The sequence below is a fragment of the Vanessa cardui genome, chromosome 8, assembly GCF_905220365.1.
Source record: "Vanessa cardui chromosome 8, ilVanCard2.1, whole genome shotgun sequence".
In the NCBI taxonomy this organism is placed as follows: Eukaryota; Metazoa; Arthropoda; class Insecta; order Lepidoptera; family Nymphalidae; genus Vanessa; species Vanessa cardui.
Window position 1 is genome coordinate 5,479,897 of NC_061130.1, and position 15,917 is coordinate 5,495,813.

At 31.9% G+C, this 15,917-nt stretch overlaps 2 protein-coding genes across 3 annotated transcripts; one reads left to right on the plus strand and one right to left on the minus strand.

Annotated features, from left to right (window-relative positions):
• The first annotated feature begins 867 nt into the window (after nucleotides 1-867).
• LOC124531834 lies at nucleotides 868-10,831 on the plus strand. 2 transcript variants are annotated; one of them, XM_047106372.1, is made up of 7 exons: nucleotides 868-1,201; nucleotides 2,980-3,201; nucleotides 5,131-5,250; nucleotides 6,074-6,209; nucleotides 7,287-7,471; nucleotides 9,073-9,144; nucleotides 10,690-10,831. In XM_047106372.1, exons 1-7 carry the CDS (start codon nucleotides 1,165-1,167, stop codon nucleotides 10,761-10,763), a joined length of 846 nt encoding a protein of 281 aa, XP_046962328.1. In that variant the 5' UTR covers nucleotides 868-1,164; the 3' UTR covers nucleotides 10,764-10,831. The 2 variants fall into 2 exon arrangements, with proteins under 2 accessions (XP_046962328.1, XP_046962330.1); XM_047106374.1 differs by lacking the exon at nucleotides 9,073-9,144 and having other exon boundaries at nucleotides 869-1,201.
• A 289-nt stretch (nucleotides 10,832-11,120) lies between these two features.
• Nucleotides 11,121-15,148, minus strand: LOC124531835. The gene is made up of 3 exons (XM_047106375.1): nucleotides 15,052-15,148; nucleotides 14,674-14,930; nucleotides 11,121-14,392 (listed from the first exon to the last, which is right to left on the minus strand). Exons 2-3 carry the CDS (start codon nucleotides 14,891-14,893, stop codon nucleotides 13,059-13,061), a joined length of 1,554 nt encoding a protein of 517 aa, XP_046962331.1. The 5' UTR covers nucleotides 14,894-14,930; nucleotides 15,052-15,148; the 3' UTR covers nucleotides 11,121-13,058.
• Nucleotides 15,149-15,917: the final 769 nt, after the last annotated feature.

The window sequence follows — 15,917 nt, forward strand, 5'->3', positions numbered from 1 at the left end:
CGCGCACTTCACGCTCTAGGCGCCGTGTCCTGACCCAGCACCGCTTGTCACGAGATAGTTTGAAATAAAATAAAAATTATATGTTTATTATTTATTTAATAAGATTATATTGTACCAGGACTAGAGTTGTGAGGCATTAAACACAAACGTCGGAGTGAGATGGCCGAGTGGTTAGAACGCGTGCATCCTAACCGATGATTGCGGATTCAAACCCAGGCAAGCACCGCTGATTCATGTGCCTAATTTGTCTTTATAATTCATCTCGTGGTCGGCGGTGAAGGAAAACATCGTGAGGAAACCTGCATGTGACAAATTTCATAGAAATTCTGCCACATGTGCATTCCACCAACCCGCATTGGAACAGCGTCGTGGAATATGTTCCAAACCTTCTCCTCAAAGGGAGAGGAGGCCTTTAGCCCAGCAGTGGGAATTTACAGGCTGTTGTTGTTTTTGTTGTTATCGGAGTGAGGCCGATATAATTATACTAAACATATGGCCAAATACGCCCGTAAACAGACAAACATGCAACATGTCCCCGTGAAGTCAGACACCTGACAACTCTGGTCGTCCGGCCGACCACGCCAAATGTGTAACTCTAGTATTATTTATAATTTATATCATACATATGATTATAATAGTTATCATATTTGTTTGAATTAAATGTCTAACTAAACAATATATTTCAATAAAATTCGTATTTATTTTTTTATGTTAAAAACAAAATATTAATAAAAATGTATAACCGTACACAAAATTGAAGTTTAATTTGAAGCATACCATTTAGCGCCCCATACACTCGGGTTAATATTTATAATGGATCTATTCCAAGATATAACTCGAATTCGCTCCAGAAAACGAGAATATTTCTTCAGTATTGAGGCGGGCCCCTACGCCGCCACATCGGTTTGCTATTAAAAATTAATGTCGCGAATATCAAACATAATCGTGCCGTATTATTTTTATAGCAAAAAATCACGTGCAGAGTCAGAGTGAGCAAGACTGGCTGTAATAAAGTGATCGTGTGAAATATATTTATTATATGAAGTTTTGTTAAAGATGTTAGTAACGCCGTAGTTGTGCGGAGCGATTATCTCGCGATAACTAAAGACCAATTTGTGGTAGAAGGGCGGGCGGCAGTCAGTCGCACGCGCGCTGTTTGGAGCGATGTGGGCCATTGTTCTGCTTCTGTACTTCGTTACAGGTCAGATATTTATTCATCCCTTTTATTATTTTCACTTGTCTTATCTATTATCTTTATGACATTTACAGTTTATATAAAAAAAATTATAAACAAAGTATTAAATTATTTAGTGTGGTGTAATTCTACATTGATCCTAAATAAATATCTCTTGTTTAAAATTGATTTAATTACGAATCTGACCTTATCTTTATATATTCGTAATTCTGATCATATATATTTGTGTCTTTTTTTTTTTAATTTTAAACGTAATGTAACATTTAAAAGTACACGACACACGACCAACCGTTATTAATTTTCTCTTGCAAATTCTAGTGTCATTAAATTAATGATTTTTGGGATTGTTCCAAACGTGCAAATAACCGCTGCGTTTGTCACATAGACTGCGAAAACTGTATTTAACAGTTACTTGTTTTATGTAAACACGCATTCGATTGTTACCAATCGCTTGTTTTTATAACTTCTTAATATCCTTGTAACGCACTTTTAATTATTCAACTACTTGCATTAATAATAGCGAATTGAGGATTACATTGTGTGCATTTATTTATGTTCAATAAATTATCAATTTATTGCAAAATAACTGAGTATCTAGTCATTATGCATATGTATGTGTAATCATCGGTTTGTAATAAAACAATAGCAAACGCGATTATGATTATGTACAACACAACAAATATAAATATGTATTTGTATATTGTATGTACATAGATAGACATCGTCCGAGTTAAATTGATAGTTATAAGCTTGGAAGTATTATTTCATTGATGCTTGTGAATGAAGAGCCGTTACGCAGGATAAGATAAATACTGACATTATATTTATCGAATAATTTGAATAAACGGCGCGTGCGAGCCACACTTGAGGTCGCCGTGGATCGCGGAGGTATTTTTAACATTCCCGGACCAACTCAAGGTTGCCTAAGATAGTCGCTTATTCATTCGGATATGACCTAATTTTCTATTAAACTTATAAATAGGATCCCTTACGTTTGGAATCTCATTGATGTTACCATGATGCGGTGATTAAAGTTTATCGCATCTCCCAAGTTTAAATACAAATCTGAACATTTCTGTAAGTTCAATGTCTATGCTATCTTCAAAGTATCAAAAGAAAATACGAGGAGTATTTTCGTTTGAATGCGCTACAATCATTTGTTTAAATATAATAACAATTTTTCTCGTCACAATGATATTTAATTTGATTTAGTAGTCATTGTAGGTGGACTGAATAATGGTTTCAAATAGTTAAATGGCATACTTTTGTTGGATTTAATATAGGAATGATGTTCTATTACACTATTAGGACTAACATAATACGAGTATGACTCACTAAAGAAGTTGTTCGTTTCTTCAAAGATTGTTCGCATTATGCAAGTACAATTGATAAAACACGTGGATCTTAACTAAAGATTGCGGGTTCGAATCCAAGCAAGTACCACTGAATTTTTATGTGTTTATGACTCATTCCATATTAGAAATATAAAGGTATTAAGAATATTAATTGTCTGAATCTCATTATCTGAGGATATAATATTTGACGCATGTGAAAACATTCTGACTCAAGCAAAGTAGTATAAGGCCCAAACTCTACAAGAATTTAAAGTCTTTACTTGGCAGAGGGACAGTATCTAACGAACTTCACAAAGTTTTTCTTGATCCTTGATGACCTTTTGAATTTCTTCGCAAAATTACTTTTAACAAACGATTTAGTTTTCATATATAAATTCTCTAAGTGAGCGTTTAAATATTTAAAGTTAAAATTAATCCTTCCATTTCCAGGTAGTCGCCAATTATCTATCACAGAATTTTCGATACCAAACTCAGTTGAATCGGGTGAGGATGCCCGCCTAAATTGCAAATACGAACTGACTTCGGATGAATCTGATAAAGCCCTCTTCGTGAAATGGTGGTGGACGCCTCTGAACAGTGCCAGCGACGAGCGGAATCAGCTCTACCAGAGAATAGCCGGTCACCCCGCTGTGGCTTTACATAATGACATTAGTAAGATTTATTTTTTTTTTTAATTTATAGTTTTTTGTAATTTATTGTCTATACTATTGTACCTAACTCTTACGCGATAATAATATATAGTACTAGCTTTTGCCCGCGACTTCGTTCGCGTGTACTTCAGGTTCGTCCCGTCTAGTCTAGTAATCGCTTAAAATCGCTTCGTAAATAAGCCATTATTTCTCGTACAAAGTAAAGGATAAAAAATGGTTATTGTGGGTTATTCCTTAGAGATAAACATATACCATCACGGACTTTTTTGTAGACCTTTTTAAGTTGTACAATACTGTAGTACATTGTTTTGATCTATCTTGTAGGATTCAGTCAGCGTTTGCAATGTAAGCGCAAAAAATGTCTTTTTTTACGACCTCACATTAGAAACCTCAAAAATTGTAGCCTATGTGTTATTCTGATGTATAAGCTATATTGTGGTAAAGTTTCATTCAAATCCAATCAGTAGTTTTTACGTGAAAGAGTAACAAACATCCATACATACAAACTTTCGCCTTTATAATAGTAGTAGGATTAGGTGTCAGAAAATTTTTAGTCTATTGTATGCAAGTAGGATTTTACAAGCACTTCGATGATCATTTAACAATTATATTAAGTGGAGCTACCAGCAGTTCGGAAAGTAGATTTTACCGAGAAGAACCGGCCAGAAATTTACTAGTTATTCTTTTTCATCATTTAAAAATACAGTCAAGTTAGTTAATTATAATTATACCTTAACGTATGTAATGCGCTTATTTATCGTCTGTATAATCTTGTATTGAATGCCTTCTTTGCCAATGTATTTTTTACAAATGATTTGACATTATGATTATGAAACAGCAAAGTTAAAAATATCTATCGAATTTTATTATAGAATACGGATTATTGCCCCAAAAAGGATTTATCGACTTTGCAAACTAGGAAACTTGGCGTAATGAGTTTATCCTTTTAACCTCGATGACGACATTATATACAGATAATTGTATATATAATCGTCATCTTATTTAAAGCCTCTATAGTGCATTGGTGTACGGGCCGATTAACAACTACGGACTTTGACAAATTTTCGGGCAGGCCTCAAATGATATTTCTACAGCAGCAAATATTTTTTTATATAAATAAAATAATATGAACCAGCTCTATGTATAAAAGTGACTGGAATTTATTTTTAAGTATTTTTACGATCACGTTCTGCCTAATTAAAGCGTAATAAAAACTTCTTGCTACGAACAAATTTCTACGCGGGAATATCGGTGCTGTAATTTTTTATTAAGAATATGACTCAAAAAAACATATATAATTGGACTGTTTATGTTCGTATTCTTTCTTTTTCTTGGTCATTCATCCGATTAAGTAAAATTGTTGTATAATTGTTTGTTTGTGATAAGTGAGTTTATGTCACAATAACTTTAACATGCTTGAAATGATTTTGATGCAGGTATGGGGTATCCTTTGAAAACTTACAATACCCCAAGTGATATTAGCTATAATCATCATTTGAAAACATAGTACAGTATGACATTATTTTTTATATTAATAGTTAAGCATTGTTTTGCTATTAAAATCCTAGTCATATTACAATATACGCGGTGCATTACCTATTTAACGAACCAAAATCTTACTACTACATATTATAAAGTTACCAACGGCTATATAACAAATTGTCTGTTTTTGAAACTTATGGACTTAACGCGTTTTTCTTTGATTTCTTTTGTATTTTCATTTGTATAACTGTTATAATTTGGACCATAAAATTCTTTCTACGCTTTAAAGCTTCAAAAGCTTTGTCAAACCAGTGTAAACAAGTTCGTTTTAAAACTATGAACCTTATTAAAGTATAACAAAGAATATATTTTATGAATATGATAAAGTTGTAACTTATCCTTATTATATAAAAGGTAATTTTCTACAAACTCTTTAATTCATTTTCAGAAATAGAAGAAAATGATTCCATCCTACTTCTAAACGTTACTCCAGAAGATTCTGGAACGTATGAATGCGAAGTTTCAAACATAGACGAGGTCCGCAAACATGCTGAACTTCTTGTATTTAGTAAGTTTTTTTATCAAGTAGGTATAAAGGTACCAGACGACCTTCTGTATGCTATGCTTAAGCGATAAAATATGTCCTTTGCAATTGGCTCCTATTAAGCGCGGCCACTGCGACCGAAGTCAGTCATCATCGTCGTCATTGTTCATAGATAACACAGACCAGAAGTCATTTTTGCTTTCATCATTTTTTAATCCTCAAATCCATGATCCGAGATGATTTCATTACATAGACGACCGATGGTCACGGGTTAAAACCCTGGCAAGCAGCATTGATTTTACATGTTAAACACTTAATAGAGCTTATGTGTTAGCCAGTTTTTGGCTCGATTCTTGAAGCACGTCATATAGCATTTAATAGCACGCTACAACTCATAAGATTGGTGTTGAAACAACAACAGCCTCTAAATTCCCACTGCTGGGCTAAAGGCCTCCTCTCCCTTTGAGGAGAAGGTTTGGAACATATCCCCGCTGTTCCAATGCTGGTTGGTGGAATACACATGTGGCAGAATTTCTATGAAATTTGTCACATGCCGGTTTCCTCACGATGTTTTCCTTCACCGCTGAGCACGAGATGAATTATAAAGACAAATTAGGCACATGAATCAGCGGTGCTTGCCTGGGTTTGAACCCGCAATCATCAGTTAAGATGCACGCGCTCTAACCACTGGGCCATCTCGGCTCTGGTGTTGAAACGTTTGTATATAATTCAGGATCGGTGATATAGTAAAATATTTCGTAGTAAATTCTCATGTTTCCAATTCTATCGATCGTTCTCAGATCGCATCAACATCTCCTTAATATAACATTTTGTTTGTATATAACAGCGATGGGGAGTGGTCCGGACTTGAATATCACTCTGGTGGACGACGGACCCGACGCAGACGACGAGGACGATGTCCTTGTGACTTGCGAGGCCACTGACGTGGCGCCGTATCCTGACCTCGTCATTATCGCCAATGGGTAAGATATGTGTGAGATATTATTAATAGACGCAGTGGTCTTGACGTTTACAACAGATAACGAAAGTTGAAAGATAGATACGAGTTTGATTTTTTATATTATATTTATAAATATCTATTATTTTGCGATCTTTTATTCGTTATCATTGCAACTCACTAGAGCCACATAAATCTCGATTCTATAATCAAATATCTTTTTCTTAAATTATCCGTTTTAAAAGTGATTTATATATACATATATGCTTAAAGACTATCCCAGTTAGTTTGAATTAATAAGAATGTAGGTATTATTAGCTAATCTCATGATATGTGCGTAAGATAGCTAGTTACTTGAAAAAGTTTGGATTAAAACGTACAGACTTTATTACGTCACGCTATGATTCACGGGACGTAACAGTAACGGGTGAAACCGAGGTTTGTGTTGCGTCCAAAAGTGAATTAATTGAGTTAGTATATTACTTTACGGTATGCTATTATTATTTATTATCACACGAAGGCATGCCCACATTGAATTATCATAATAATATTTATTATATAGTCAATTTTGTATTTTTTGCCGTCATTATTCTAATTTACGACAAGCACACTAAGACATTTTCATCTGATAATAAGGCACGCCATAATTTAACGCCGAGGGCGCGTCTTTGTGTGTGAAAAGTTACATATACTCCAATTTTGAAGTAAATGAATCTGTGCGGCTTAGCTATATTATAAACTTGGTGGTAGGGCTTTGTGCAAGCCCGTCTGGGTCCCATCCACTCATCAGTTATTCTACCGCCAAATAACAGTACTCAGTATTGTTGTGTTCCGGTTTGAAGGGTGAGTGAGCCAGTGTAACTGCAGGCACAAGAGACATAACAACTTAGTTCCCAAGGTTTATGGCACATTGACGATGTAAGGAATAGTTAATATTTCTTACAGCGTCATTGTCTATGGGTGATGGTGACCACTTACCCTCAGGTGACCCATCTGCTCGTCCGCCAACCTATACCATAAAAAAAAACGTTGAATAGTTGTAAGTACTTTTGGATGTAAATCGATTTGTGATTTTTCTATATTTATTTTTTTATAATTTCAGGGAGATTCTTCCCACAAATGAATCTATTTCGTCGAATGGAAGTACATTCAATATAAACGCCTGGACGGTACTGCCCAAAGACAAAGCGGACGGCGTTGACATCAGCTGCGAACTGTACTATAGGGATGTCAACGTCACACATTCGCCTTACGTCGACACTCAGACCTTCTACATTGACCAAGCCGGTAAGACTTTTATATACGTAATGCACTCGTACACACACATGGAAATAGCAATAAAAAATATCTTATAGTTAGATGTCGCAGTGCGTTTGTTTGTTTAGTCACATAACTGTATCATCAGAAATGGAAATTGTAAAACTTTTTTCTATTAGTCCCAAATATGAAGGGCAGTGAGGCATCTATGGTAGTCCAATTACATTTAAATTGTAACGTATTATATTACCTTACTAGTCATACCTAATATGATAAGAACACTTTGATAATTAGTTGAGGTTCTTATTTTCGTTTTGAGTTATTACACAAACATATCTCTATTTAACGTCTAGTTCTGATACGCGATCTTACTTATCTATTTAGGTGCCAACAAACCCTTATATTGTCCTATAGACCAGGTGCTCCATATTAAAACAACAAATTGCCGTATTTTTTTTTTATTTATTTATTGGGTTTGCTAGCGATTTTACATTTGTCATTCTAACATAAATATACAATTGGATTATGTAAAATAATTTAAAAGCAAACACTACATGCCAATGTAACTATTAATTACTATTACTCGCTACAACAAAAAAAGTGAAAAAAAAAAAACAAAACAAAACGAAACGAAAAATGAGCAGAAGAAAATATGTATACACAAAATATTGATTTTTTAATGACTACATAAGACTCAACTTTACACAATTTATTAGACATATCTTTGTGCGCTAGATTAATTTAATTACAATGCCATCGCTTTAGATGTCGTGTCTGTTGGACTTTTCTAATTATTGCTTCCGCTTACACATAACAGTATTATACTTAAAGGTTATCCATGATATTCGACGTCACGCAAATATCCAACTAAAATCCAACTCAAACAGAAACTTTTATTTCTCATTGCGTGACTAAAAATTATAATGGTAAAACCTTTTAACGCAACGCTGTGCTGCCGCTGTTTAATAATAAGAGCTAAATGAGTCTCATAATTATTTAAATTACTTAACTTTGCATATTATTTTGATCTTAGGAAGGTCCTTGTAAGAAAACATAAGACATGGTCGCCCCCTCTAAATCTTCTTAATTAATAAAGGCATGGCCCCATTCAGAAATTAATCAGAATGTTTTTGAAGGAATTAAATGGTCATTTAAACATCACGGACCCGATGAATCGCCTGTATAGACCATAACTAGCAAAAGTTAGCGCGATATACAGTTTTTATGAGCTTAATTTTAAATATTAAGAATACAACAATTAGTAATTAATAGTAAATTTTTTTTTAAATTGATTATTTCGAATATTGTCAATGCGCCAGTATATAGTAACAATAAATAGTTTCATTTAACTACGATAGTAAATAAATCTTTTATTAGGGTAGGTACTTTTTAATAATCTGTGAATGCATAAAATAATATATTGAGCATTTTTGATGCCAAAAACAACAAAATATATCACTGACTCAAAAATCCTTCAACCTTAACTATTTTTTATAAACATTTTATGGAACAGATTGGTTTTTACAATAATACATCACAATGAGACTCATTACAATACGCTCTTCTTTTTTAATTAGTAGTAATTTGGCTTGTGTTGTAAGTACTAACTGGCGTTGGTTATCGATGCACAGCGCTGACCACGACGGAGGATGCCGAGGACGCCTTCACGACCGAAGCTACCTCAGATCCATTACAATACACTAGTAAGTCCATTGACCCCGGTATTATCCCCGATTCATGAAATAGAAACTGAAGTATTTACGTAAATAAAAAAACGACTATTTATATTCTTGTCAAAAAATCTACGTTCATGAATAAAATCTTTCATAATTTTAATATATTGAACGCATTTATTTCCAAACTGTAAAAAATAAAGTACTATCTATTTCATGTTATACATATATACTTATTTATTTATATTTATATTAAAGTATGTTAACATAATATACATTTATATTTATCTTCATTCATGCTTGTATATTATTGTTTTACGTTATAATTATACAATTAATTTACGATTTCTACGATTTAAGTTTAAAGATATTCGTAATATTGTTTAGTGTGTATTAGCCAAAAAGATTTTTCATGAAGTAACTACTTAAATTTATATCATCATGTTTTATATATCTAATCAATATTACATATATGTAAAACGATACAGACTAACACCACAGTAATACATACATTTTTTTAAATGAAATTAACTTAAGGTTTGCACAAATAATGTGTCCATATATAATAAGAAACGTTTACATTAGAAAGATTATTTTATAAGCTAAGCAACAGTGGCCTATAAAGGAATCTGTGCTATTAATTCTCGGAGAGCTAAAATGCTTTTATTTTTTTCATTTACATGTAAGAGTTTGTACTAATGACCTGTTTATTTACTATTATTTCAATTAAACTTATTAAAAGTTTCATCTTATGTCAAATTGATATTGAATATTTGTATGAAAATTTTTAGACCCCCCTCAAATAGCAGAACATTAATGCAAATATCGATAGTAGTTTAAAAAGTTTCAGCTATCCGATACTAAATGAAAAGTTTGTATTAATGGCAGGCCTATTACATACTTTAATGCGGTGACATAATATAATCAGAATCTATCTTTAAAAATGTATATATCTAAAGGTTTTAATATAAAATCATATATCGCTCATAGTCTACAATTATACAAGAATTAATTTAATGTACAATACTTTTTTGTGGTAAAAAAAATAATAATAACAGCATTTCTTGTTAAATGCATTGAAGCTATATATAATTAAAATACTTAGAATGTATGTAATTAGTAATGTATATTATATTTGATCACTAAAACTGGACTGATATTTGTGATATGATATGATATGATATAATGTTATTTTCTATCTCTTTCTGATGCGTGGGGTCTTTAAATATAATTATTAGTATTTGTAGAGATAGTGTGCAACAGTATCAAGAATGTATTTACTCTGTGTACCCACATTGTCATGACCTATAGTATACCTTGAATAGAAGCATATATATATATATATATTTCTATTTTTAGGTTTATTTAGGGCAATTTATTTAAATTACTAATGAAATCCTGAATATATTTTTATTATCATACTATGCATACCTATAATTATTTGTAATTATATTTATTAATTAGGCTCTTACTCTGACTAACCACGCTTGTCCCTGGAAATAAAAACCCGATTTAATGATATAGTCATAATCTATTTATGTGACAACGTATATTAATATTATTAATTAATTTCAGGTAAAGCCGAGCACGGATCTGCCTTGAGTCTACTTCTAGTCATAGCTGCTTTTACTTTCGTCTTCTGCCTATAAACTAAACTTTGTATGTGATACTTATTATTGTAATGTAAAATATTTTTATTAAACTTTAATTTGTTCTATTTTTTATTTATTTTTTTAATTACACAACACATGAAAAATAGCTTCGGACTGGGATATTTGTAGGTCTGGACTTTATCCAGGATACCGGAGTAGCATATATGTATAACTTAGGTTTATTTTCAAGAGTTTCATTTAAAATATCGTAATTGTTATATTTTTAATAGTGTATTAGTGCATTTATTCAAAGGCGTCATGGCTGTGTCCCTAAAAAATAATACATGTCAATATTCGATTGACTTTAAGGTCAATCCTAATCGGGATAATCGAAAGAATAAATGAAACAAAATATAAGTTCATCAATTGTCCAAATATTTAATTAATTTCATTTCATAAATAAAACAAACTTAGATAACAGCGCAGCGTTTTTTTTTTAAATACATACTTAATTAAACACTCATTGCTTGTGGCATGCTTTACAATAACTTCATGTACTTTCACTATTATTTCGTTAAAATTATATTTAACATCACTAATATCTTTACATTATTAACCTTTAATCTTGCGATAAACATTCATTATTTTTTTTTTCGTAATCTCTTAAAGAAATATTCTTTGGTATTTTTTATTATTTAAGTCGGTACATTTGTCTTGATCTTAATTTTCGTAATATTATTTTTTATATCTAACATTTAAAACAATTGATATTTGTATATAAATATATAAACTAGATTTGTATTTATTTACAAGAAATGGCCAAGATGGCCGGTACATTGGTTAGAACATATAAATCTAACCATAAATTGAACAGTGGAGCAGTATGGTGAAAAGAACTCTAACCACTCCCTTCTAAAAGAAAGGTGACCTTCACAGTATTACATTTTTTTGTAAACAATCAGTTTAAATAATTCAGGCAACATTGCCTCTAAAAGGAAAGCTCACAATTATTATTTTTTAATTTAAATACGAAATAAATAGAGTAAAATGTGAATTATCCTTACGTGTAAAGTTTTGGTATACATTCTTAAAATCAAAGTCTACAACTATAACACAATACATAAGTTAACATCTGATTGGCAACATATGGATCATCTAAAATGGAATAATTTTAGGAACTTTACGGTAATATAATACCTATTCTATTTTCAGGCCGAAATCAGGATTTGATGAGATGATGACTTCATGATATTATGTGATAATAATTAACATTTAATATATTTTAAGCTAGCTATACACATATAATGTAGTCTATGGCTAACGACGAACCTATATGTAACATTTAACTACAAAACTACTCATTGTACCAATATTGTAATTATAAACATTAATTCAATTACAATTTTAATCGTTCTAAACATACATAACTACGTTAGCATATGCGTAGCGTATTTTGATAGTGTATATTACATCTTATATTATTATAGATAATCATAGCCTTAAAAGAAAATTTGCACCACCCTTTGTCAGACTAACTGTCTCAAACCTTATGTACTATATAATAGCGCCATTACAAAGCATTATTTAGCATTTAGTTATCATATTAACTTGCACCGTAACAATTTTGTTGTTAACATCTGCGAGCATATTCGTACCGAAAAATATTCGTCTAATGGACGAAATTCTTGGACAGCCCAGAAATAATAATTTACTACATCAATCACTGACAAAAACAGTAAAAAAATAAAAATATTAAACTATAACTTACATAAAATAGGCAATAAGAGGCAATCTCACCAGGCAGTGATAAAAGATATAATCATGTATATATCATAAAACGATCTCAAACATTTTTAATAATTTTGGAAGGAATATAAAATACCCTACATTCCTATCAATTTCGATGTTGTTTGTTTCATATCCTGAAATAATAAAAACATAATATTCTTAAACAATATTATACATTTCAGTCTCTACCTCTTTGTTTTAGGTTTTTAAATTAATAAATAAATGTACATTTTTGCAAAAGATGTCATCCATCAAGTATAGAGTATCTCAAAAGAAGATTCTACAGATATTCTTCGGTGCAATAACATGAAGAAATATATGGAATTAAAAAGCTTTGGTTATATAAACATTTGGCTTTAGATATTCATGTTTTGGTTTCACTACAATACTCAAAAAAAAAAAATTACATTTAGCATTTCTAAAACATTGAAAATGATTTGTGAAAAGTTCACTGCACAATCTTACATAACTAAGTATGAAATAAACATTAAATAGTCTTTGTGCTACTTTGGAAAGTTCAAACTGCTAATGGTTTCCCCTTTTGAACATAGGGAATATTAAACCTCAGTTGATCCCTTTACTTTTCTCACTACTGCTGGGGCTGCCACATAAAATTCCACAGGAATTGTGTCTATTTTTTCTACAACTATCCATATTGAGCTCTGCTCCTGCGGCTACAGATGTCAATGCAACCGTTTTATCAAAATCAATAGTTGTATAACCAATGCTAGTACAAGGAAGTGTACTGGATGCATTTCCTGCTGTTGATTGATCAATACTAGTCTGAGAGAGCAACCGACCATGTGGCTGTGAGGAACATAAAGCAGTGCTCTCATTTTTCGAACTGTTTGATTGACTTTCTGGCGATATAAGACTTCTAGCTCCTTTAATATGAGTATCTTTATTAGAATCAATGTCTAAAATAGCATAATTGACTTCCATTTCTTCAATTGGTGACATGGAAGTGAAGGTGTCAGATTCCGAAAACTTCTGGGTGTGTTCAGATGTACTAAAAGTTGATTTTACATTTTTAACACTGTCGGCGATGTCACCCAACATTAGGTTTGCATATGTATTTACATTTATTTCAGGCTTTGTTCCAAGAGACAAGTTGCAATATTCAACTTGTTTGGGTGTTATTGGTGTTGTTGGTGTTGTGTCATTTTTGTTAATGTCAAAAGTGTTTGCGTCACTGGCAGGAATGTTAACATATAATCTCGACAATGCCTGTTGTTCCATGCTTAATTGAGCATAGTGCTCACTTGAATTACTCATTGTAGGGGAAATGACATGATTTGATGAGTTATTCGGTACATTTTCATTTACATATCTATTCTCAAGAAAATTTGTTTCATCTTCAATATCCCTTATGGTGTTTAAAACAGCTTCTTGTCGTAAATTATTTCTTAGTATTGCTAAGTCTCTACTAAAATCATTAGTATAGACATGTCGATTGTCAGTTCCTATTTCTGCTTGATTATTATTATTATGTTCCCGTTTAAAATCTCTTACTTGATATATATTTGTTACATGACTATCAGATGCTTGTGAGTGTGGATACAGAGGCATTACTTCTAATATATCGGCACTGGAGGGCGAGCGAGGTGATTGTGTTAATATTGGTGGAACTCCTCCTGCATTAGCAGCCATATTTGACAGGTTATTATTGAAAGCTGTTGCTGCATCGGGTTGACCATTGTCTACTGAGGAACGATGGACAACACTAGCTTGCAATGTCTGTCTCCCTTGTGATGATGGTGATAGCCTCGTTACGGGATAAGGAACAGTATCATGAACGACATTCCTTAATTGTATTTGTTGCTGTAATGTTTGAAATAAAAGAGATGCTCTTCTACATCTAAATGCATATATGCCTTCACCAGTTTCACATCTTCTTCCTAAAAATAAAGATAAATTTATAGCAGCCATATGTCGTATTGAATTTGACATTCTAGATCTTATCTAAGATGCAATGAAATAAATGTTTCTTTTGTGTATTTACTTAAAATGTTCTTTTAAATGTAATTTATGAAGTGAATGCCATTATAAATAATAATTAATTATATTAACAAGTCCTTTACGTTTGAATTATGAAGTAGTGATACACACAATTACACATAATAACACAATTTCATGAACTAGCTAAGAAAGTGTAAAGTAAAATAAAAATATGAAATACCTGATTCAAAGCTGAATATTTCTCCTTCAAAACCATATCGTCGTAAAGAATGAAGCGGCCACACAGTAGATTCTCTGCCTTCACGGTATAAAATTATGTCTGATTCCGTGATTTCCAATTGTCCTGAACATAAATCGGATCCATTTTCATCAATGTTAACAACACGAAAGACATTCGGATGTAGATCAGTAGTTTCTTTTTTGCTTTGAAAACATCCCATTTTTAAGATCGTAGGATATATTTATAGTAGAAGATATCTGAAATATAAAGATCATGAATCGCTCTATTATTGCAAATTATCGATAGATTAATAAAATCAATTTATTTAACAAATGGTATATAAGTATTCGATGCCAGATGCTAGGCTATTAATATTACCGAAGAAACTTATGCATTATTTCTATTTTATTTCATATTTTTAAATAATGACTTGTAAACAAAAGTCAACAATTAGTTGAGTTGATCTCTTTGTCAAATTGTCAATTGAAGTTTCATTTTGACATAAAAAAGAAGATAGATCATAGAGTAAAAAGCAAACTCATCAGGTGAAGGTGCATTTATAAAACATGGTATTGCTGTATTTTAGCGAGATTCTACTGAACATATTTATTTATTCTTTTTTCATTCATTTGACATTCGTGAAAAGTAATTGTCATCAAAATTATTTTGAACCCTTTTAACAATACTATATATGGCTACAATCCTATATTAAATGATTTTTAAGCATGAAAAAAGTATACAAATAATACAGTCACTTCGTTTTATGGTATAGTAAAGTAAAGTAACAGCCTGTAAATTCCCACTGCTTAGATAAGGCCTCCTCTTCCATTAAGGAGAGGGTTTGGAACATATTCCACCACGCCGTTCCAATGCGGGTTGGTGGAATACACATGTGGCAGAATTTCGATGAAATTAGACACATGCAGGTTTATAAACAAAAATTAAACACATATATATACAGTGGTGTTTGCCCGGTTTGAACCCGAAATCATCGATTAAGATGCACCCGTTCTAACCACTGGGCCACCTTAGCTGTTCTTCGTTTTAAACCCAAGTAGTAAATATATTTTAACAATTAAATAGGTACTCAGAGACTTAAAGCCTCGCAGTGGTCCTATAATAAAATACGAACTAAGGCTTTTTCAACGAAAATTTTCTGTTCATTGTTCTATTTTACGGATAGGCTTATCTTTATTACCGTATGTGCGAGTAACTGTCATTACTTTTCCAAAGACGATACTTTC